The sequence below is a fragment of the Pseudophryne corroboree genome, chromosome 3 (assembly GCF_028390025.1).
Source record: "Pseudophryne corroboree isolate aPseCor3 chromosome 3, aPseCor3.hap2, whole genome shotgun sequence".
Classification (NCBI taxonomy): domain Eukaryota; kingdom Metazoa; phylum Chordata; class Amphibia; order Anura; family Myobatrachidae; genus Pseudophryne; species Pseudophryne corroboree.
The window spans coordinates 678,320,411-678,346,253 of NC_086446.1; the positions used below are offsets into that span (position 1 = coordinate 678,320,411).

Genomic DNA, 25,843 nt, shown 5'->3' on the forward strand with positions numbered 1-25,843 from the left:
CCCCGTCACTGATTGTGCATATCAATGACAACTGCGCCTTAATGCATACACATAGTGGGACACATGCGTTGACTGTAATGACAGGCATGCACAGTTCACAAACATGGACCATTTACAGGAATATATGCATTGTGTGCGATTCAGACTCTGGCCCAATGCATTTCCAGATGTTGCTAGAGAAGGGCAGTGATTCAGAACCTATTTGTCACGTGGAAGGAACACTTTGCGGTCAGTTTACTAAGCGTGGCTTTTGCAATTTAAATGGCAATCATGTTATAGCAAAACACTTACTCAAGAACATGCTGAGAAACAGTGTTGTATATTTACTCCTGTGTAGCTGACATTTTTAAAAGGTAAATGAAGAATACATAAGAGAAATTTAAATTTCAGCAGTTTTTCCTGTAAGTTGCAGTTTTCAGCGTAATGAATTTTATTACAATGATTTTGAATTTTTTTTTTTTATATAACCTAAAATGGGCAACTATATAATGTCACCAATATCTTTTACACTGACTCAAAATCCCGGGTTATTGTACGGTCGACCCATGTCAGGCCTCGGTGGAAACGGCCCTAAAAAAGAATAACCCTGATCCAATGAATAGTGCAGGGTTGGACACGGGTAAGGACCTGTGTTGAGGGGCAGTGTGAATTGGAAACCCGGGTCATCCGACCTGGGACCCGTTTATAGCAATGAGACACCCCATACCTCCCAACCGCAGTGTCCTGCAGGCAGTCGGGAGGTTGCGGGACAGGGCACTCGCAGTCTCAGCTGCTGTCTTCCCTGCTATGCGGTGAAGGTAATGGTTCGTTACTATAGATTATTAGCATCAAGGTTATATTGAAAAATTGGAATCATGTATACATTATATATTATTTCTGTTTAATAGATCACATATGATTATTAATATATAGATATTTCAATTAATGTGTATATCCTATATATATTGACAATGCTAAATTCCTTTGTCGTATAAATAACCCTTATGAAGCTAAGAACACTGTACGCTGCTTACTTAAGAAATACCGTAATGATACGCTATTTGCGTAACGATCGCTCAGCCGTAGGCGAGACGCTCAAGCGTCACGTTCGCTCACGGCCCAGTGATCACAGGACACGTTATTGGTTATGTCTAGGGGAAAGATTCGCTGTAACGTAGCGTACGCTAGAGACCACGAGGAGGTCACCAGCGATGCAGACGCTCACAACACTATACCTTTATGTTAAACCTTATACCAATGAAACACACAGAATACCTTAATGTGAGTACAGGGTGTAAATGCAACCTTGTGTAACCTGACTATCTACAAAGCTGTTTGAGCGTCACCGACGCTCAAGTGAACACTTAACACTATAGTAAATACACTGATACTGGTTTAGGGTTCCAAAGCCTATAATCTGTATTATATCTAGTATACTTGTAAAAGAGTAACACAGTACAAATGATACACTACAATATAACAAAGACTTCCTAACCAAACACCTAACTAAGGGATAAACTACAATGCTATCCTGGTCTAACACAATACAATACAATAATACTACGAAGTATTTAAGAGAAAAAGAGGAGAGGAGAGATAGAGAGAGAAAGAGAGATATTGGCTCACAGAAAGACAATGATTACGGAGAGAACTTACGTACAAAGGGTATGATCGCCAGCGCCTCGATATCCAGCTCCCGATTATCAGCAGATAACCGTTGATGAGAGAGTGAGAGCTGGATGTGGTCGGTCTGCCTATTTATGCCCCACACACAATGCAATCTCCTAGTCCCTACAATCCTACAGTTTATTGGACACAGGAATTCGGCCCTGTACTGTAACCAAAGGTCATAGGTTGATTCATACAGGTGGGCTGTGCTGATTTCCAACAGCTCAGGTGGGTGGGGAACTGGGTTTCCCGCCGCATACCTGAGTATGTGCAAATCATAGAAATGGACATAAACTTCTTATGTCCATAACTATTCGCACGAGCGATTAATACGCTCCAAACCAACACCGGAATATTGCTAATTAAATACTCTTCCGATGGGTATCAAACACTGCTGTATGACTCCTGTTAGACCCTTCGTGCAATACAAAGAGGGATTCCTCCGCTCAGGGACATTCTATCTAAACCAAACTTACAGAAACTATTGAGGGGAACATGATCTATAAACTACATTAATTGTGAACTTTTGTAACGAATGAGTCGCACGCTACGATCACATAAACTCTACCGTAAATGCGCATACTGCGCGTGCGAGTGCACGCTATTGCGGGTATGCGCTTCCACGGGAGAGCGTACGCATGCGCAGCACGGACCAGTGTGCGGTGCAAATATGGCAGTGTGGACTAAGACATTTTTCTGACTTTGACAGTCCACCCTTTGGCAGTCAATAATAACTGCCACAAAATATTTAAGGAGAAAAATGTAAGTCAGGGGTTAATTGATTTCCATGGTTGGGTAGGGGAGGAGAGAGGAGAAGGTGTGAAGAGGGTATGACCTAGTGAGAAAGCAGAAGCATGTGTGTATGAGTCCATGTTTGGAGGGTCATGTATCATCGTGCCGTACGTGTGGTAAATCAAGCTTCGAGGTATTGCGAAGTATACATTTGAATTCCTTCTTATCCTGTGGTACAGGTCTGTGGATGGGCTGTCAAACTTTACCGAGCTCATTTCGGCTGTAGTTGTAACAAAATGGGGATGCACATTTTAGTTGATGATACATGAATTGGGGGGGGGTATGTGGTTGCTGCTATCTGTGCCTGTATTCCCTATCGACTATGTGTGTTATTGCCTGAGGGTTGCAGAGATGAAGATAAAGAACACTTACGAAAAATGCAATGATATTCTATGTCAGGGTAATGTACGTTCGTCGATTGAGGTCTTGATTGGTGTCGGTTGATTGGAGTCTTCTTCTTTGTGCTTTTGCTCATAAATCGTGAGTAAAGCATACAACGTCCATGGATTTACAAAAAAATGTTGGGCTAGCGTGGTTTTAAAGTTCCTAGGGAAACTGGGGTACCCATGGCATTGTCCATCAAAATCTTGTTTATCAGGTCGTCTGCTCTTCTTCTTTCCATCTTTCCGTTGTCGGCCCCTTGGCTCATCAAATCCTTCGTCTACGTGGGTCTTTGTACCTCGGAGGAAAACATAGAAATGGGTGAAAGGCGGACCGTATACTCATTACATCATTACGTCATGGTTTCTAGCATTGGGTCATAAATCAAATCCAGGTTAATTACAGTTTCCTCACTCCTCAAGCTCATCACTTTTGTACTTTGTTTGCACCTCATCAAAGCCTGCCCGCATCTAAATATCAATCCAATAGATATAACAACACCTAAGATACACAGGAGAAACTTTCCAACATCCATTATGACTCCTTGAGCCCACTCTCCCAAACCGGAGAACCAATTTCGCGGGTTCAACCATGACACCCAACTAGTCAGCTCATTACCTACAGCAGCAAGGGTGAGATTGTGTTTTCGACGAAATTCCCACTTTAATTGCAGAATATCGTCCATCTTTTGGTCTATGACCTCTACCGGATCCTCGGTGCTATTTGTGATATACGTGCAACACTTTATGCCGTACTGTGTTGCCAATGTAACACAATATCCGCCTGTTACTGCTGTAAGATAATTAAGAACCATCCTATGCTGAACTAGTTCTGTTTTATAAGCTTGAAGTTCTCTTCCAGTGTATCTAAACGTGTCATCATACATTTCAGTGATATTATCTAACAAATTGGCGAGTGCGGAAATGTATCTATAATTCATCACACCTCGAGCGGTGCGAGTGAAATCTAACGCTACCAGAACCTGAATCCCGGTGGATTCATGGATAAGATCAGAGGCCGGATGCTCTAACCTTTCTGACAGTTGTCTTTTAACAAGGTGCTCGTAGTGAGTGTGAGTATAAGGAGTTTGGGCACCACGGTGTATGTCCTTCATTTTGTCATGTGTAACAGTCATTACTTCAGGCAATACTTTTCCAATATAACACAATCCTTCAGAGTTTGGGGCAAGCCACTTGTACGCCTTTCTCCCGCATATGAAATATGCATCATCGGGGAGAACATAAGGGACGGAGAAGGACATGACCATGTTACAAACCTTCCAGGTGAAATCTCCTGACCCTAATTCTTCCATCTGTCTAATGCACGTATCAGTTTGTACGATATGTGCACAGTATCCTGGTGATACCTCTCCAACTTTAGTAATCCTATTTCCTAAGGTATATCGATACCGGAATGATTTTCCTCTACTGGCTATGTGGCGTACGAGTTCTGTATCTGTAGGCATTCTATCTGCTCTGTGTGAAAAGGTCATGGTAAGGTTGCTCCATGACACTTCCCAATTTCCCGGCTTACGGGGATTGGAGATATTAAAACATAAGAGGGACCTATCCACATGGTATTGGTGGAGCTTCAAACTAGGAGGGCTGGAGATGTTAAACCTCCGGTCCACCGGTCTCCCACCACTTAGCTCAAGTACCTCCCCTAACGTTAAAGGAAATGGTACTAGCCCTGATTTACTGTGACCCTGAGGTACTTGAGAGCATACCCAACAATCTGTTTGGTTCAACACGTTACCCACTATAGAGTGATAGTCACTCAATGGATGCCGGTCCATATGGATATTAAAACTGGATTGGCATTACTTTGTTACAGAGCCTACAGATACAACTTTCTTTTTGAACTAACATTCCTTCACAGTTGTTTACAGATAACATGGTTGTTAGATCGTGCCCGGTACTCGCCTTTGCTTGGTGATTGGGTTGCTATTGGAAATTTACACCTCCGTCTCAGTCATCAGGACCTTTCTGGATCCTTTCTCGACCTCACTGGTACTCTCACCGAAACAGACTGCTCTGGTCAACATCATGGTTAACGGGAAAAATCCATATCACAGTCTCTTGGGGCAAGTCCATCTTACAGGAGGAGAAAAGAAGAAATTTGTAAAGGGGGTATAAGAAAATCAGTTTGAGGGGGAGAGAACTTGTTACGATAATAAGTTCTCTCGTTTTGTTGTTCTTTTTGTTCTGCTGTCCTCTCAAAAGTGTTGTCTCTCAGTCTTCCAAACGAACATTCTGGTGATGCAATATTCCTTCCTAACCGACGATCTTTCTGTAAGGAGCAAAAATCTGGCATTACCATTGGTCCAACTGAGGGGTGACATAACATCTTTAAACCATGGAAACATGAGTGAGAAGAGAGAGAAAACAAAAAAAAACAAAAGAGATAGAGAACAATTCATGTGCATATATACATTACATAACCCGACAATAACCACCAATAAGAGAAGAGAAACAAAGCATTTTTAAACATTGTAAGAAAACATTGTTAGCATTAGAAAAACATTGTCAGACTTATTAGGCTGTCATATCTATGTGTCTACTGGTCTCCTTGAGCAGTCCCTCCCCACCAGCACCTGCATTACTCCACTGTCTGTATCTGGCCAGAAATACATTGTGGCGGAGGTCATGCTGGGGTTTGGTAGACTTCTGCAAGGACCAAGTGGGTATGCAATGTGTGAATTCTTACCACTACTCGTCAGAGATGGGGATAGAGAGAGAGAGGAAAAAAAAAAACATTTCACAGATACATTTACAACGTTTCACCTGGTCATTCCTGTGTCTTCAGGGAATGACCTCCCAATTTATTAACCGTTACCTCAGGCTTACCATCAGTCCTAATGATCACCTTTCCTGACTATATATTATGGGTGTGGCCCAAAATTCTTCCTATATGATCCCTGCTTGTAATTTGGTGTGTCATAACTTTTGCTCATTTTCATGTCTAGGGGGTCTAACTTTATGTGGGTTATTACAGTTACTGGCATAATGCCCTTCTCTTCTACAATGATAACAAACCCTGGGCTTCCTCCAAGTGTCAGTGAAATGGGGTCTTGGCTGATTGGATGCCTCCTCAAACGCTCGGATGCTCATCATCATCAATCGTTTCCCCTGTGCTTCCCTGGTTCCTTGGTTTTTATGATTATGGTGTTGTCTTTCTCGTGATCTACAATCTCTTGCAATGTGTCCCTTTCTATGACAATGGTAACAGACTACCATATCTGGATTTCTCGCAGGGGTGTGGGGCTTTTGTTGGGGTGGTCTTGTGGTTTGGGCCTGTATTTTTGCTGCCATTAACTTATCTCTTTGTGACCCTCTGTATCTGGTGATATTCTGATCCTGATTGATGACGGCCTCTCTTAGTGCAGTCACCGAGATATCTCTCCAGTTTGGGTTGGTGGTCTGTACCCTTGTTTTTAATTCATCTTTTAAACCATTCATTAATACCTTAACCGCTATTCTTCTATGTTGTGCATTTGTCTTGATGTCCGTGATCCCAGTGTTTCCAGCCATTATTTGCAGTGCTCGATTGAAATAATTAGAAACATTTTCCCTTTCGTTTTGTCTTATGGAGAAAATTTCATTCCACTTGACAGCAGCTGGGAAATATATTCCTAACTGTCGGTTAATCTGCCTAATACATTCCTGATTGTGTTCCTCCGTACTAGGTACCTCTGTGTTTAATTTACAATCAGCAATGAACTTTTCAGGGTCAACCCTGGAGGGCAAACATGCCCTCAGCACTGTCCGCCACTCTTTGTTGGTGGGTTCTGTGGCGTTTCCTAGTTCTTTTATAAACCTTTGACATTTGGCTAGATTTTTCCTAGGATCAGGAAATTCAGACACAATTGATCTCAATTCGGTCCGGGACAAGAGACAGCGCATTGCACTGTCCTTGACGGGAATGGTTCCCTGATCATCAGTCTTCCCATTGGGGACTGTGATCACCCTGACAGGACTAAACTCAATTACATCACCTTGTTTTGGTCTTACAATATGGGGTACATTTGTTTGTGCGTGATATAAAACATTGTACGTACCTGTGGACACGACCTCACCTGACCCTCCGTTAGGGGGTTTGATTATTGCCTTTACCAATTTGGTCGTGTCCACCTGGATGTCTTGTAGGATGGCTTCTGGAAGAGGTGCCGACATCGTTCTGGGCTCACTTTCTTGTTGGTAATCCTGAGGGAAGTTTAACATGGGGTGCGACTTGCACAGGTTAACATTTGTAATTTTTACACTTTCATTTTCATAAACATTATTACATTTAACACTTTCATTCTTAATACAGTTACTAAGTGCATTTTTATTGTTCCACCCTTGTGCTTTTCTCTCCGCAATCAACTCCTCTCCCGATGCCATGTCTCTCCTCTCAAGATAAGAGTCAGAAAAGTCAATAGACTCTCTTTGTAATTCACTTTCCTGTTGCCATAACTGTAAATATTCATAATGTTTATTTTGTCTCTTCGTTAGTTCAACGAGACTTATCCTCCTCCTTAAATTTTGTAACACCTCTGGACTGAAGCTACCTATTCTTGGGAACTTGTCCCTGTCTTGTACAGTCATTCTCTCCCATTCATCACAAAAAACTTCTGTGTGACTACCGTATTTTTCACACATAATGTATCTTGCCGACCCAACTGGTCGGTCCTCCGAATCAACCTGAACCTGGGTTGATCGCCCCCTACCGGAACAAATGGCCCCCATAATCTGTAGGCGTTGCTTATTCCTCCTTGGATCTTTTATCTCAAGGTTTTCAGCGAACCCTTACAAACAAACCAAGATGTCCTTGGGCAGGCCGGCGGTGGTGGTTTATCAAGTACCCCACTTACTTCTCGCCCACGTTGGCCTGTGCCGCAATCACTGTAACCAGAGCTGTGGTACCCAACCCAGGGCCCCTGTAAACCTTTAGTTTACTGGAACATATGAGGGTTACCCGCAGGACACTTACTCTTTCCAGTAAAGTTGGGGTTGTTAGATAGTTCCTGAGTGACCAGCGAACTTCCCTTCCAAAAATAAAAAATTACACAAATCACGTCAGAATGTACAGATAGCGTTTGTGACCACTTTATTAGGTCAGATTACTAACTACTGCACACAATAACGTGCGGTCCAATCGTTCAGTATACGAGCACTACTTGTCATGTACTGAAAGATCAATGGAATCGATGTTTTCGGCTGCGATTCCTTCAACCAGAGCTTGTATGGCCTATATGGGTTCTGCACCAACACCCCAGGCGTTGTGCCACTGGACTTTTATAGCGGACCTTTTACCTTACGACCTCCTGGTCTTGTTCCTTATGACCTCCTGGTCTTGTTACCTTATGGTCCGCTATAGTCTAATGCTCAAATATTATTTAACCAGAGATGCCTCCCTGGCCACCGTATATGTCACTTACACGTATGTTCCTTAACGAGTACCCGACTTTCCTTTTGGTTCCACCTTAAAGTTATATAAACTTTTGTATACAAAACACACTCACTCAACACATGTACACTTTGTTTCTATATCTATTTCTGCGCAGAAATTGTCTTCAGGCCAAGAGTGTTACCAATTAGGAGCAGGATCTGTTAAACTAAATTTCAGTTTTCCCAAAAATAGATTTGCGTTATTTACCGCGTCGCGTTATCTACCGCTGTGCGTTACTTATCGCCTTTGCGCTAATTATCGCTTTCCGCTAAAATCCACTTTATCACAACTTGAGCTACGTGGGCGTAACCAGACGCTACGTTGCGTAGTGTACGCTGCGTGCGTCTGCCTTTTGGATTGCGTACGCTAGTCTTTGTTAGCGACACGTGTACGCAATGCAAAGGATCCACCGTAACACAATATATATACTTTTATCAATGTAAATGATCCCTGATCATCTACCGCAATCCACACTGACTGCCTTGTATCTCAGACAAACCGTGTGTTTGTTCTATACTTTAACTATTACCTCTACTATTAAATAACAGCAAATCTCCTTTTAGCCCTTTCTATCAACTATAAAATTTGGCAAACAGGAATAGTGATATACGAAAAAATGAAATAGAAATGCAGATATATGCGTGCGTACGCAAGACAAAAGAAAAATAAACAGTTTTAAAAAGACACAAGCGTTTTGTTCTTACTTCCGGTTACCGGGTTCCTTCAGCACTCTTTACCTAAGTGAAGCAGACGCTTATCCCGTCAGCAACTGCGAGACAACCTCCCACCCTTTGCTGGGGGATAATGTCTGCTGATCTACCTAGTGCAGATGTGAAAAGGACCGGACGAGTCCGCAATTGACAATGCTAAATTCCTTTGTCGTATAAATAACCCTTATGAAGCTAAGAACACTGTACGCTGCTTACTTAAGAAATACCGTAATGATACGCTATTTGCGTAACGATCGCTCAGCCGTAGGCGAGACGCTCAAGCGTCACGTTCGCTCACGGCCCAGTGATCACAGGACACGTTATTGGTTATGTCTAGGGGAAAGATTCGCTGTAACGTAGCGTACGCTAGAGACCACGAGGAGGTCACCAGCGATGCAGACGCTCACAACACTATACCTTTATGTTAAACCTTATACCAATGAAACACACAGAATACCTTAATGTGAGTACAGGGTGTAAATGCAACCTTGTGTAACCTGACTATCTACAAAGCTGTTTGAGCGTCACCGACGCTCAAGTGAACACTTAACACTATAGTAAATACACTGATACTGGTTTAGGGTTCCAAAGCCTATAATCTGTATTATATCTAGTATACTTGTAAAAGAGTAACACAGTACAAATGATACACTACAATATAACAAAGACTTCCTAACCAAACACCTAACTAAGGGATAAACTACAATGCTATCCTGGTCTAACACAATACAATACAATAATACTACGAAGTATTTAAGAGAAAAAGAGGAGAGGAGAGATAGAGAGAGAAAGAGAGATATTGGCTCACAGAAAGACAATGATTACGGAGAGAACTTACGCACAAAGGGTATGATCGCCAGCGCCTCGATATCCAGCTCCCGATTATCAGCAGATAACCGTTGATGAGAGAGTGAGAGCTGGATGTGGTCGGTCTGCCTATTTATGCCCCACACACAATGCAATCTCCTAGTCCCTACAATCCTACAGTTTATTGGACACAGGAATTCGGCCCTGTACTGTAACCAAAGGTCATAGGTTGATTCATACAGGTGGGCTGTGCTGATTTCCAACAGCTCAGGTGGGTGGGGAACTGGGTTTCCCGCCGCATACCTGAGTATGTGCAAATCATAGAAATGGACATAAACTTCTTATGTCCATAACTATTCGCACGAGCGATTAATACGCTCCAAACCAACACCGGAATATTGCTAATTAAATACTCTTCCGATGGGTATCAAACACTGCTGTATGACTCCTGTTAGACCCTTCGTGCAATACAAAGAGGGATTCCTCCGCTCAGGGACATTCTATCTAAACCAAACTTACAGAAACTATTGAGGGGAACATGATCTATAAACTACATTAATTGTGAACTTTTGTAACGAATGAGTCGCACGCTACGATCACATAAACTCTACCGTAAATGCGCATACTGCGCGTGCGAGTGCACGCTATTGCGGGTATGCGCTTCCACGGGAGAGCGTACGCATGCGCAGCACGGACCAGTGTGCGGTGCAAATATGGCAGTGTGGACTAAGACATTTTTCTGACTTTGACAATATATATATATATATATATATATATATATAATATTATAGTGTTCACTCTAGGAATTTTTTAGGGCAGGGTGCTGATCACGGGGAGGGCACATTTTTCATTCGGGGGGGCACATTTTTCAGTTAGAAGGCAAAATTAGGTACATACTATAATGCTTGGCCCTCCCATCCCCAAATGTTAAAGAATGGACAGTGCGCGCCGAAGGCGCGCAGCAAAAATTTAGGGGCGTTTTTCACACAGTAGTGCAGCTAATACACACTGCACCAGGTAGAACCTCCTATACACATTGCACCAGGTAGAGAGCACTGAGACACACTGCACCAGGTAGAGAGCACTGAGACACACTGCACCAGGGAGAGAGCACTGAGACACATTGCACCAGGGAGAGAGTACTGAGACACATTGCACCAGGGAGAGAGCACTGAGACACACTGCACAAGGTAGAGAGCACTGAGACACATTGCACCAGGTAGAGAGCACTGAGAAACATTGCATCAGGTAGAGAGCACCGAGAAACATTGCACCAGGTAGAGAGCACTGAGGCACACTGCACCAGGTAGAGAGCACTGAGATTGAAGTTTACCACTGCAGTACTTACAAGGTAAATTTAGCCCCCCTTACACTGATATACACACAGCACTGTATCACTGAGACCCCCATACACTGATTATATACACAGCACTGTATCACTGAGCCCCCATACACTGATATACACACAGCACTGTATCACTGAGACCCCCATACACTGATTATATACACAGCACTGTATCACTGAGACCCCATATACTGATTATATACACAGCACTGTATCACTGAGACCCCCATACACTGATTATATACACAGCACTGTATCACTGAGACCCCATACACTGATTATATACACAGCACTGTATCACTGAGCCCCCATATACTGATTATATACACAGCACTGTATCACTGAGACCCCCATACACTGATTATATACACAGCACTGTATCACTGAGACCCCATACACTGATTATATACACAGCACTGTATCACTGAGACCCCCATACACTGATTATACACACACATAGGACATAGATATAGGTGATGGCCTCTGGCAGGCGGCTCTCACCTCTCTTCCCGGAGACTCCTAGACCGTGTGCGGAATACCAGCTGTCGGGGACATCAGCGCGGCCGTTTGCTCCGGTGGTGTCGGGATCTTTCTGGGAGTCCGGGCAGTGTAGGGATCTCTGAGGCTGGGTCCGGCGGCGTACGGCTGGGTCCGGCGGCGCACGGCTGGGTCCAGCGGGGCGGCAGGGCGCGCAAAAACGGGCAGGGCGGGATTTAGCAGTCTAAAAAAGGGGCAGGGCGCAGCGCCCTGTGAAAGAAACCTAGAGTGAACACTATATATATATATATATATATATATATATATATATATATATATATATATATATATATATATATATATATATATATATATATATACACACACAAATACATTGTCGGGCTTACAAACTAGGTGGCTGATAAATATATGCAGTCCTTAAATATATGAATTATGAAGTTATGATTCCTTAAAGTGAATTCAGATGTGAAATTACAGCTCTGATCTTCTGATTTGTATATTCACAGGCAAATAAAATAATACAAAATAAGATATACAGAGTAGTACTGTAAATACTAATATTTATGCTTCCTTAATTGTAGGACAGAAAACAACAAGAAACAATTTATCAAAGTTAGGGGTCTAAATACTAAGCCGTGGACGGAGATATAGCACCAGTCAATCAGCTCCTAACTGCCATGTCACAATGTCACAGGCTGGGTTTGAAAAAATGACGGTTAGGAGCTGGTTGGCTGGTACTTTGTCTCCATCCACTTTATCTCCATCCACGGCTTAGTAAATAGACCCCTAAAGGGGGGTACACACGGAGAGGTCCGTGCTGAAATTCTAAGCAATCTGACTAGATGTGTCTATGGCCATAGCGATAGTTATGTGCGGTCCCACGTATCGCTATCGCTGACTCTAGATTTGGCCTGCATGCCAAATCTAGTCGATCCCTCACTTCGCTGCTGTGTGAAGTGAGCGCCCCCCCTCCCCCATCGCTCAGCACACATCGCGCTTAAGGCCAGTGCTCACTGGCAGGGGGGGGGCTAATTTCACCCAGCGGGGGAAGTGAGCAACCCGCTAGATTGGCCTATCTAGCACTAGCGATGTGCGGGGCTGCGCATCGCTATCGCTGTGAGGGGTACACACGGAGAGATCACTGCTTAGATTTTAAGCAATCTAGTCAGATTGCTTAGATTTTAAGCAGCGATCGCTCCGTGAGTACCCCCCTTAAGTGCTGAGTGGGGGGAGAGATGTGTGCTGAGCAGTCAGTGCTGGATCGCTTAGCACATATCTCCCCTGTTTGTACGAGGCTTTAGACAATTCCTAACATAGATTGTACACTTAAGTCACAATAATCAGTGATCACGATGGAATATTCATAGCGACCTGAGGACCATTCCTTCTGTGTGTGGACATATCTAGCACCGGCTTTCTTCTCCTCCTGGCCCCCTGACTTCCTCCCTCCTGCCTACCTACAGTAGCTGCCATGTCTGTCTTTTATCCCAGACCTCACCAATTCAAACTGGCATATTCCCATTGTGTCCAATATAATAGTTATAGGGTTGCCAGATTCCAAGGTGTCGCAAATCAAGCTCTGCTCGCTCTGCCTTAAGGTAGTGAGTATGGAAGGCATTTGGAATTAGAAAAATTGGTATTTCCCTTTTGTCTGTTTGGATGTGTAAAAGTTCTGTTTTGCCTAGGGCGTCTCAGACCCCATTTTATCAATAGATGAGATCTCTTTTTGTAATAGCTAATTTATGATCCCTGGCTGGGCCTATACTGGACAATGGACAAGCTAGTTTTATAATTGCCAAAGGTATTCTGAAGCTTCATTCCAATCTAATTGTATGCATCCTAAACACGCCTGTGGATTCCTTACTTTATGGCTTAAGTAGGGAAACGTGTTCTAACGTGAGGTGTGTACACACGGTGAGATCCTTGCTATGCCCGATTTTGACTATGCGATTTCCCTTGAGCTCCCCCAGAGCCCAGATAGCAGAGGTTTTTACTATCTGTACTTTCGATTTGGTCTATGTACGATTTTGGCTAAGTGCCAATTTTGACTATACTTTGTACTAGATATTACACTAGATAGTCAAGATTGACTTGCCTACACAGTCTATCTAGCCTTACAATACCGACCCCAGCGGAACCACGCATCGTGATCGCAAGCTGCCTAACACCTTGAGATATACACTAACTTTCCTTAAGATTTGACTATATAGTCAAATCTTACAGATTTATCTCACTGTGTATACACACCTTATCTCTAGCAATCCTAATGACATGTGAATCAGACATGCAGACATGATTATATGACTAGTTCCCTTTTGGTACATTCATTCATGCAAACTTTTATTGTTTAGACAGACCTAACAACATGCTTACTCTAAATTGTATTTAATCCGGATCAGACATCGATCATTTACTGAGTAAGGATATGCGGGATTGCACGGAAGAGAATAGCGCCCATCATTCCGCTCGGCAGATCAGTGGTCTGTTGTGAGATGTGGTGGCTCCCCTCTCATAAGGGTGTTTTGGGGAATTAAGCAGTGAAAGACTTATCAAGGGCTGTCAATCGTGTGATGTCTAATGTGATATTCATTATGTATTCTGACCTTACAGCTTAAGCAGTATAAACCAGTTCCTACACAATGACTAAGCTGACACAAATGTACATCTATATACATGCTACTAAGTTGTCTAAACATTTATTTATACCTTCAAACCTATTTCATCTATGCCTTACTACAAAATATATGTATATACTGTTCACTATGGGTAAAATCCCCTTTTTTAATTAATGATATTTTAATTCAGACAGTATCTCTGATTTTAAATGATATTTTATGCAAACAATTACCTATCTGGCAACTGTTACACGCAGCTACACTTTCTCTTCCTCTTCCCCTTTCTCTTTCTGTACACTTGTGTTTTTATCATATCGGTATGACATTAAGGTCCGTTATGTTTTCCCTAATACAAAGAATACTCCTTTAGATTTCCAGTAAGGGAGTATGTGCTTAAACTAGTAGTTTAAGCTGGCCATACAGCGATTAATAATAATCGTTCTTATCAAATAACCGAATGACTGGTTTGAACGATTATCGTTCCATGCATGGACATGAACAGTAATTGCTCACAGCCTGAAAATGGCTGAAATATGTTTGGATTGTTAGGTTTGAATATTAAACCTGTCCAATCCTTCCGACTATCTTTCAGCTGACTCCATGTTGTGAATTGAAGATCATCTCCACGCATATTGCAGTGTATGGAGGCACTCCGATTATCTGCCCGTTGTGCATTCCACCAAATTATCTGTGCTCTTGTGCTTTCTTTGGCTGGCTGTGCAGTTTTTCCAATGATTTTAGTTGATAACCCTTTGCCGAAAAGTTAAAGCAGTGGTTTTCCAATGCCATGCTGAAGTATCCTCAGCTGGTCATGCTTTCAGGATTTCTCTCTGTGAACTCATCTGTGCATGATTACAGATATCCAGAAAACATTACCTGTTAATGGTTTTCAACTACAATCCTCAAGTACCACTAAGTTTAAGTACTGATGGGTTTGGGGGAAATGATCAAATATTAAGACATAGCTCCTGTTTGATTGGGGACTTACGGTTCTTCACATAGTTCAGCATGTTGCTAAATGACGCCATATAATGGAACAATTGTGTATTTGAGTCTATTGTCTGCGTCTCAAAAGAATAAATGTTTGATTATTGTAATAACCATACTAGAATGGATTATCCAACATAAACACGGATTTGTATGGTGAATCATATCTGCAGACATCACTTTACCTTGTTGAATAGGCGTTCATTAGTGTACAGTATCCATAACACTGTTATCTGGGGCAAAGTAGTGCCACTACTTACACACCTTGTTTACTTATCTCACTGCATGTCTTCATTCAGGGTGTGTTCTGGTCAGACGCACTTTCTCAATGTGATAAATGACTTGTACTGTAGTAAGGGATGTGTTGCTAAGTTTCTTCTTTGTTTCACAGGTTTTTCACTGCCATTTCAACAGTAATTTTTTCCCCCTCTTCCTGGAGCACTTGTTGTCTGACAGAATCTCCCTTTCTACCGGATCTTTTTTATTAGGTAAGTTTAACCTGCTGACCTGTCTGGCAAAACAGTGGTTAAACGCCATTGATCAAAAATACAGCCACACAGTAACATAAATTTAAATGACCTTTTTGAAGTTTTGTTTTGTTTTACCCTTCATTTTGAGATCCATGGTTGCAGTAAGTGTAGTCTTATTTTCCCATACTAGCTGTCTACTCCGCATTAAATGGTTTAGCAGTGCTCCTCATAGTGACTGCAGGAAGAATCAATCAGCGATCAATGCTCAGCGCATAAGATTACTACTGAGTTTAGGATGTTGTAAAAATCAGGACAGTTGTAGTCCCAAAGGAAAGTACAGACGCGCTTTGTCACAACGAAACACGTCATACGCTACTTTGTGAGAACCATTGAGCCAATCTTTACAACATCCTCCTCTTCATTATTACTTAACAGCAACAATTACTTTGTTTTCCACATTTTCTTTCTAGTTTGTAGTACTACCTGTATAAACTGTAGCATATGTGTGTTAGCAGTACTTTAACCTCATATGTATTTCTTTATTCATTATTAGAAGCAGTTATACCTTTATTTTTCTCTCTCACTTTTCAGGTGTTTCTTATATAGCCCCCCATCTAAACAACATGTACTTCCTCTCCTTGTGCCAGAAATATGGTGTCTACAGTGTTGTGCGCTGCCTGTTCTTTCTCAAGCTGGTTCTTAGTGTGGTGATGCTTCTAGCCGGGCCCGACCAGATATACCTGCTTTGTATATTCATAGCCAGGTTTGTTGCCCCCTGTACGCTTGTTTGTTATGTGTGCACAGGGTATAATACACTAAAACAGTAATTCCATACATTTATTCCGGTGTCCCCACCTATTTGGGCCATTGTGCAAAAAAATTATTTTAAATTTAAATTGGTTTGTCATACGTCCTAGAAGATGCTGGGGATGCTTCAAGAACCATGGGGGGGTATAGACGGGATCCACAGGAGACATGGGCAAATGATAAGACTTTGAATGGGTGTGAACTGGCTCCTCCCTCTATGCCCCTCCTCCAGACTCCAGTTAGATTCTGTACCCAGCGAGACTGGAGGCACACTGAGGAGCTCTCCTGAGTTTCTCAGAAAAAGACTTTATTTAGGTTTTCATTTTCAGGGAGACCTGCTGGCTACAGGCTCCCTGCAGTGTGGGAGTGAGGGGAGAGAAGCAGACCTACTTCTGAGTTCAAGGGCTCTGCTTCTTAGGCTACTGGACACCATTAGCTCCTGAGGGTTCGATCACTATGGTACGCCTAGCTGCTTGTTCCCGGAGCCGCGCTATCACCCCCCTCACAAAGCCAGAAGATAGAAGCCGGGTGAGTATGAGAAGATCAGAAGACTTCAGTGACGGCAGAAGACGGCTTGAGGTACCGCGCTGCGCGCCATGCTCCCACATAGATCACGGCACTGCAGGGCGCAGGGGGGGCGCCGCAAATACACTGGCAAGCAATATAACCGTGCCACAGGCACTTGTTAGGGACCCCCGCCAGTATAAAGATTTTTGAGCGGGACCTAAGCGCGCCATGTCAGGGCTTAGCCGCATAGCGCTCACCAGCGCCATTTTTTCTCTTCACAGAAGGCTGCAGAGAGGCTGGCCCTGATCCTCCACACTGCTGCAAGTAACAGGGTGCAAAACGGGTGGGGGGGGGGGGAGGCACTCATAATTGGTGAATTATATTATTGATAAAAGTGCTAGCAGGTCTGTGCAGTATTATTGCTGACTTCAAAACCGGGATAGGCACTGGGTGTGAGCTGGCAGAACTCTCTCTGTGTCTCTCTAACAGGCTCTGCTTTGGGTCTCTCCCCTATAGCCCCAGTGTGTTTGTGGCTGTCGGTACGTGTGTGTATCGACATGTCTGAGGCTGAATGCTCTTCCTAGGAGGAGGCTGGCGTGGGGACTGACAGTTCTGTGAGAGTGACAGTGTCGGCACCACCGACGGATGATTGGGTCAATATGCTGAGTGTTTTAAATACGAATGTGACTAAGTTGGCTAAGAGGTTTGATAAATCTGAGTCTAAGAACCAGTCATGAAGGAAATCCATGGAGGATGCTTTGTCACAGGTCCAGACCCCTTTGGGGTCGCAGAAACGTGCATTTGCCCAAATAGCAGATACGGATACCGACACGGACTCTTGATTCCAGTGTCGACTATAGTGATGCCAGATTACATCCAAAACTGGCTAAGAGTATTCAGTACATGATTGTGGCGATAAAAGACATTTTACATATCACTGAGGACCCTGCTGTTCCTGATACGAGGGTCTGTATGTTTAAAGGCAAGAAACCTACGGTAACGTTTCCTCCCTCTCATGTACTGAATGCACTTTTTGAAAAAGCTTGGGAAAATCCCGACAAAAAGGTACATGTTCCCAAAAGAATTCCAATGGCATATCCATTTCCCTCTGGGGACAGGGACAGCTGGGAGTCAATCCCCACGGTAGACAAAGCTTTGTCGCGTTTATCCAAAAAGGTAGCGCTTCCGTCCCCTGACACGGCAGCCCTGAAGGATCCTGTGGATCGTAAGCAGGAAAATACCCTGAAGTTAATTTATGTCCCTACAGGGTCGCTACTCAGACCCGCTGTTGCTGCGGCATGGGTGAGTAGCGCTATTGAAAAGTGGGCGGATAACTTGTCGTCGGAGGTAGATTCCCTAGACAGGGTAGTGTGCTTTTGACCTTGGGTCATATCAAGGACGCTGCAGCGTATTTAAAAGAAGCAGTAAGGGATATTGGCCTTTTGGGATCAAGGGCCAATGCCATGCAGTCTCTGCTAGGAGAGCATTGTGGATTCATCAATGGAATGCTGATGCTGATTCTAAGAAGGCGATGGAGTCTTTACCGTTTCACGGTAAGGTCTTGTTTGGTGACGGCCTCACTGACCTGGTCTCTACGGCTACAGCGGGTAAGTCGTCTTTTTTACCTTATGTTCCTGCGCAGCAGAAGAAATTGCCTCAATATCAGATGCAGTCCTTTCGGCCCAACAAATTCAAAAAAGGACGTGGGTCCTCCTTCCTTGCTGCGAGGGGAAGAGGAAGGGGAAAAAGGACACAGACTGTGGCAAGTTCCCTGGAACAGAAGTCCTCTCCGGCTTCTACCAAATCCACCGCATGACGCTGGGGCTCCGTTGCGGGAGTCCGCACCAGTGGGGGCACGTCTCAAACTCTTCAGTCGGGTCTGGGTGCACTCGGACCTGGATCCTTGGATAGTAGACATAGTAACCCAGGGGTACAAGTTAGAGTTTCAAGACGTGCCCCCTCATAGATTTTTCAAATCGGCCTTACCAGCTTCTCTTCCGGAAAGGGAGATAGTAAGCGCTGCGATACTAAAGTTGTGTCAAAATCAAGTAATTGTCACGGTACCCCCGTCTCAACAGGGGGAGGGGATTTATTCGAGCCTGTTCGTGGTCCCGAAGCCGGATGGCTCAGTCAGTCCGATTCTAAACCTAAAATCCCTCAATTTCTTTCTAAAAAAATTCAAGTTCAAGATGGAGTTCCTATGAGCAGTGATATCCAGTCTGGAGGAGGGGGATTTTATGGTGTCGGTCGACATAAAAGATGCCTACTTACATGTCCCCATATATCCTCCGCATCAGGCTTACCTGAGATTTGCTGTGCAGGATTGTCATTACCAATTTCAGACGTTGCCGTTTGGTCTGTCCACGGGTCCGAGGATTTTCACCAAAGTAATGGCGGAAATGATGGTTCTCCTGCGCAAGCAGGGAATCACAATTATCCCGTACTTGGATGATCTCCTCATAAAGGCGAGGTCCAAGGAGCAATTGTTGAAGAATGTTGCCCTTTCACTGACTATTCTGCAACAACACGGTTGGCTCCTAAATTTGCCAAAGTCACAGTTGGATCCAACGACACGGCTGTCGTTCCTGGGTATGATTCTGGATACAGAATTCCAAAGAGTGGTTCTGCCAGTGGAAAAAGCTCTGGAAATACAGAACATGGTAAAACAGATTCTGAAACCGGCAAAAGTGTCGGTTCTTCGCTGCACTCGGTTGCTGGGGAAGATGGTGGTGGCCTACGAGGCCTTTCCGTATGGCAGGTTCCATGCCAGGGTGTTTCAGTGGAACCTGCTGGACCAGTTGTCCGGGTCTCACCTGGACATGCACCAGAAAATAATTCTATCTCCCAGGACAAGAATTTCCCTGCTGTGGTGGCTGCACAGTTCTCACCTTCTGGAGGGACGCAGGTTCGGGATTCAGGATTGGATCCTGGTGAACACGGATGCAAGCCTCCGAGGCTGGGGGGCAGTCACGCAGGGAAGAAACTTTCAGGGAAAGTGGTCAAGTCAGGAAGCTTGTCTACACATAAATATTCTGGAATTAAGAGCCATCCACAACGGCATACTGCAAGCAGAACATCATCTTCGAGGTCTGCCGGTCTTGATTCAGTCAGACAACATGACAGTAGTGCGTACATAAACCGCCAAGGTGGAACAAAGAGCAGAGCGGCGATGTCCGAGGCCACGAAGGTTCTTCGCTGGGCGGAAAGACATGCCAGCGCTCTGGCAGCGGTCTTCATTCCAGGAGTGGACAACTGGGAAGCGGACTTCCTCAGCAGACACGCTCTCCATCCAGGAGAGTGGGGTCTTCATCAAGAGGTCTTTGCAGAAGTGACAAGTCGTTGGGGAGTTCCTCAGGTGGACATGATGGTGTGTCTTGGTGTGAATCCAAGAAGGCTCCTACGGAAGATTTTAACCTGGGGCGTTTACTCCATTTCCTACAAGCAGGTGTGGATGCGGGCCTAAAGTTAGGCTCTATTAAAGTACAGATTTCAGCCTTGTCGATCTTTTTTTCCAAAAAGAATTGGCCTCCCTTCCAGAAGTTCAGACCTTCGTAAAAGGCGTGCTGCACATCCAACCTCCCTTTGTTCCCCCAGTGGCACCATGGGACCTTAATGTGGTGTTGCAATTCTTGCAATTGCATTGGTTTGAACCTTTGCGCAAGGTTGAGTTAAAAGTCCTTACTTGGAAAGTGGTTATGTTGTTGGCCTTGGCATCTGCAAGGCGAGTGTCTGAGTTGGCAGCTTTGTCTCACAAAAGCCCCTATTTGATTTTCCATGCTGATAGAGCGGAGTTGAGTACTCGTCAACAATTTCTGCCAAAAGTGGTTTCATCATTTCTCTTTCATCTATCTGGGGGACGCTGCGCCGTTACTTGTGGGTTAGAGGTGTGTGGTTGTGGAGTTTGGCACAGAACTATTAAGAACTGACCCCTCCCCCCTCTAACCCCTCCCATCTCCTTCCTGCCCAGCCAGCACCTCAGTTTTAGTTTTGTGCCTGTGGAGTACAGACACAGATTTTTCTCTCTGAAGATTTTAGTTAGGTATTTTATTATTTTATCACTTGGAGTGCCTAGTCCCTGTATACAGGTGACAGGTGCTACTAGAGTGGGATTAGCTAGAGATTCCCACTCTATTCTGCCGCTGGAGGCCACCACACTTCGGTCACTGGGGCTGGATTCCTGTTCCTAAGAAGTCGGCAGTGAGGAGGTACAGGATAGACGCAATCTGTCTCTGACAGTATTGGTCTATCCTTCTTAGATAATATATATATATATATATATATATATATATATATATATATATATATATATATATATATATATATATATATATAAATATTTTTTTTTTTTTTTTATTATTACTATGTCTTTCATATTTATATTTATACTTGTGTGCCTCCCTCCCCCCCCCCCCCCTCCTCCTCCTCCTCCCCCTCCTCCTCCTCCGCGCTCTCTCCGGAGGTGAGCGGTGGAGCGCAGTAACATATTCCACTGTGTTTTGACTGAAGAGAGAAAGGGGAAGAGAGTGGTGAGGGACTCTCCGGGGGATCGCTAGAGGCTGCCCGCACAGAGCAGCTGTATGTAGCGGTGCGCGGGAGCCGCTACCCGAACACAGCCGCTGTATATAGCGGTGTGCGTGAGCCACTGCCCGATCAGAGCCGCTGGGGAGCCGCTGGATGTAGCAGTGAGCAGGAGACGATAGCAGGGGGACGCGGCGCTTACTTACTTCAAAAGGACGGATTCCCGCCCTGCACTGCCTCGCGCGCCCTCCCGGCCAGCGTCTGCAAAGCACCGGGCGCCATCTTCTACGGAGACAGTACGAGGGGCGCTGTGCAGCACACACAGTTTGAAGGTCACCTAACAGCAAGTATACTTTGGGGGCATAGTGTTATTCTACACTTGTAATGAGAGTTAACAGATTTAATTTTTGCACAAATTACTCTACTGAGCTTATAGTTCGTTTGTAGTGCATTTGTTTAAAAAAAAATAAAAAAAATAATAAAAAATAATAATAAATAAATAAAAATAAATAAATAAAAATAAAAATAAAGTTTAATTATGTCAATACGTCAGACGGATCTACAAAGAGGAAAGACATCCTCGGTGGTTATTTTCCTGCTTACAATGTGGGTCAAGGCTAGCTAAGGGTAAAGCGGATGCTGATGCCCTCTGTGCTTCATGCTCTGGTGCATCTGTGGTGATCCAACAGGGAGGTTCCGCGGATCAGTCTATGTCTGCTTGGGCCAGACACATCTGGTGTGGGCTCAAAATATGGGCAGATGTCTGGCTGATTTAATTCAATCCCAAAACAAGTTTGTAAACTCTGCTGGCAGTTCTTCTGCTACAAAACGGCCATAGCCGTTGCCCGCTATAACTTTCTGGGGGAGGAGTTGGAGTAATTCCCATTGGAGGTTCTGATTGACACAGCACATGTGCTGTCTGCATGCACCTAGAACAATGTTCAGGTGTAGTTTTTATAAAATGGGGAAGTAGACCCAGAGTGGGGCGAGATTTCGGTCTGGGAAGATGACTTTTCTACTAGCTCAGCTGTTAGATTGCTGATAGACTCCATCCGTCATCTTAATTACAGGGATATTTTAAAGGAGCCTGACTTAAGCCGGTTTCTCGTTTCCAAGCCCCTAGGACATAAAAATTTCTATATCCTTTTACAGAGGGAGGATATGAGATTTTGGGAAACAGGCCAAAAGGTAGACGTTCCCATTTCAAATTTAGCAGGAACTACGGTTATTCCTTCTGTACAGTCTGTGACGTTGAAAGATCCTACAGATAGGAAGATTGAAGCAATGCCTAAATCTGTTTTCTTTATCAGGTGTTTCTCTTCACCCACTTTTAGCTGGCGCTTGGGTCCTCAAGGCCGCAGATGACTGACTAGCACAGGTCATCTCTGGAAGGCAGTCTGACGATCCATCGGAAGCCATTCAATTAGCAGAACAGATTTCAGAAGGCTCTTACTTATGTGGGTAAGGCCTTGGTTGATCCTGCTGCGCTACAATCCCGTATTTCTGCCTTGACCGTGACAACAAGACGGTCTCTTTGGTCTCGGGTTTGGAATGCCGATTTTGACTCCAAACAGACCTTGCCGGCGGTACCCTTTTGAAGGTGAGTTCTCTTTAGGTCGGAATCAAAGAATATTATCTCCCATTCTACAGAAGGAACCCCTTTCTTCCAGTTGCTCCTCCGAAACAGAATTCTACAAGGTTTCGGTACTTTCATATACAGGGGATACCCACGAAGGGAGGCATTCAGAGGTAGACGTAAACCTGCCAACAAACCTACTGCATGACGGTTCACGATCCCCGGAGGGGTCAGTGACAGTTGAGACTCGGTTACTACAGTTCAAAGAAGGGTGGTTCCTGTCGAGACCAGATCGGTGGGTGACGGAGGTCATATCCAGAGAATATTTGTTAGATCACGAGGAACCAGTCCCATATCGGGTGTTCATCACTCCTCTTTCAAATGGTCCCTTCAGACGTCGAGCTCTTCATCATGCAACAGCCATTTTTCTTACGAAATGAAGTAATTCTTCTAGGTCCCGCTCGGCAGAGAGGTCGGGGATTTTACTCGTGGACAAACTGGACGGTTCATTTCAACCCAAAAGTTCAAAATGGAATCCATCCTCTCGGTTATTGTCGCCAAGGAAACAGGGGGATATTTGGCCTAATTGGACATAAGACGCCTATCTGCTTGTTTCTATTTGGACGGGTCATCAATTTCTTCTGAGATTCGCTGTCGGCCTTGACATTTTCAGTTTCAGGCAGGGAATCAACATTATTCTGTATTTGGGTAATCTGTTGATCAAGGCAGGGTTGATTCTTCATCAGAACTTGCGTCTCGCTATGGAGTCTCTGCGGTCATTCGGATGAATAATATATTGTCTGAAGTCGTCTTTGCTTCCTTCACGGAAGATGATGTTTCTGGGACTTTTATTCGACACCAACAACCAGAAAAGTGGTTCTTCCTCAGGACAAGATTCAGGACATACAGTCCAGAATTCGAACACGGCTACATTTACCGGTGGTTTCGGTTCTCCATTGCATGCAAGGGAGACAAGATGGTGGCAACCTTCAAGGCAGTTCCATATGCCACGTTTCATACTCGACCCTTTTCAGGCTCAGATTCTCAACTGTTGGACTCGGACAGGGCCTCATCTCGAATTACTGTTGGTCCGCGTGTCTGTACAGACTCGTCAGTCGCTTCGCTGGGGGTTTCACAGATCCAATTTGACCAAAGTAGTTCCGTTCACAATTTGGTCTTGGGTGATGGTCACCACAAACACCGGCCTCAGAGGTTGGGGGGCGGTGTTTCAGACTCATCACTTTCAGGGACTCTGGACCAGTCAAGAGTTAAAGTTGCAGATCAGCATCTTGGAGTTAAGGACAATCCGGTATGCACTACTTCGGATTCAAACCATGGTTCAGGGTCATCCAGTGCGGATTCAGTCCGACAGCGCCTCGGCAGTTGCTTACATAAACAAGGAAGGAGGTACTCGAAGCTGATCCGCAATGAAAGAAGTCGCTCAGACTCTCACATGGGCGGAACATTGGTTCCTGGCCATATTCGCGATTCATATTCCAGGAATCGAGAACTGGGAAGCGGATTTCTTAAGTCGTCACACGATGCATCCGGGAGAGTGGGAGTTTCACAAGGAGGTGTTTCTGACTCTAGTAGCCCGGTGGGGGTTGCCCGATGTAGATCTGATGGCGTCTCGCCTCAATAATAATCTTCCTCTCTACGGGTCGCGTACTTTGGACCCTCAAGCAATTCTAATCGATGCACTGACAGCACCGTGGCACTTTCAACTGGGATATGTGTTTCCACCATTTCCACTGATTCCACGTCTGCTTAAACGCATTCAGAAAGAAGGTATCCCAATCATTTGGGTAGCCTCAGCTTGGCCACGCTGACAGTGGTACATTCTTCGTCACAATATGATCGTCGAGGAACCATTCCGACTCCCTCTGTGTCCGGATCTTCGGATTCAAGGACCAGGTCACCACCCAGGTTGGGTCGGCTGGCTTTGACGGTTTGGTTCTTGAACCCAACATTTTAAGGGGAAAGGGTTTTTTTCTCGTCTTGTAAACGATGATTCAGGCTAGAAAACCGGTGACTTCTAGAGTTACCACAGAGTGTGGCGTATTTACATTGATTGGTGTGAAAAGCGTGGTTTAACACCGGATTTGTTTCGTATTCCTCGTCGGTTATACTTCCTTCAGGAGGGTCTCAATACGGGTCTGAGACTTCTTCACTGAAGGGTCAAGTTTCTGACTTATCGGTTCTTTCTTTCAAAAGAGACTGGCTATCTTTCCAGAAGTTCAGACGTTCCTTAAGGGAGTTCTTCGGATTCAGCCACCTTTTGTTCCTCCCTGGGACTGTAACTTAGTCTTTACGGCTCTTCAGTATTCTCCATTTGAACCTTTGGAATCTGTAAAATTGCGGTATCGAACGTTCAAAAGTTGTCTTCCTATTGACAATTGCCTCCGCAGGACGAGTATCTGCATGGACAACTCTTTCTTGCAGACCACCCTTGTTGAGGTTTCATGATAGCCGGGTGGTTCTGCGAACAAAAACCTTCCTTCCTTACGAAAGTTGTGTCAGCGTTTCATCTAAATTAGGACATTGTCCTTCCAGCGTTTACTCCTTCTCCTTCCAGGGAGGATTCCCATTTGGCTCTCTTAGATATGCTTAGGGCCTTACGGATTTATTTATCTTGTCCGGATCCTGTCTGTCGTACGGCTGCAGTTAGTTTTTAATTGATGCACCCAAACGAGATTGGCCGGCTTCCAACAACACAGTGGCTCGTTGGGTGATTTTGCCATAAAAACAGTTTT

At 44.4% G+C, this 25,843-nt stretch overlaps 1 protein-coding gene across 5 annotated transcripts in view; it reads left to right on the forward strand.

Moving 5' to 3' along the window:
- MFSD13A (major facilitator superfamily domain containing 13A) overlaps positions 1 to 25,843 on the forward strand; it is a 75,448-nt gene that overhangs the window by 35,325 nt on the left and 14,280 nt on the right. For all 5 annotated transcript variants that reach the window (XM_063961916.1, XM_063961917.1, XM_063961920.1 and 2 more), the window contains exons 6-7: positions 15,604 to 15,700; positions 16,274 to 16,445. In XM_063961916.1, the coding sequence (XP_063817986.1) occupies positions 15,604 to 15,700; positions 16,274 to 16,445 (269 nt within the window). The remainder of the gene's footprint in view (positions 1 to 15,603; positions 15,701 to 16,273; positions 16,446 to 25,843) is intronic.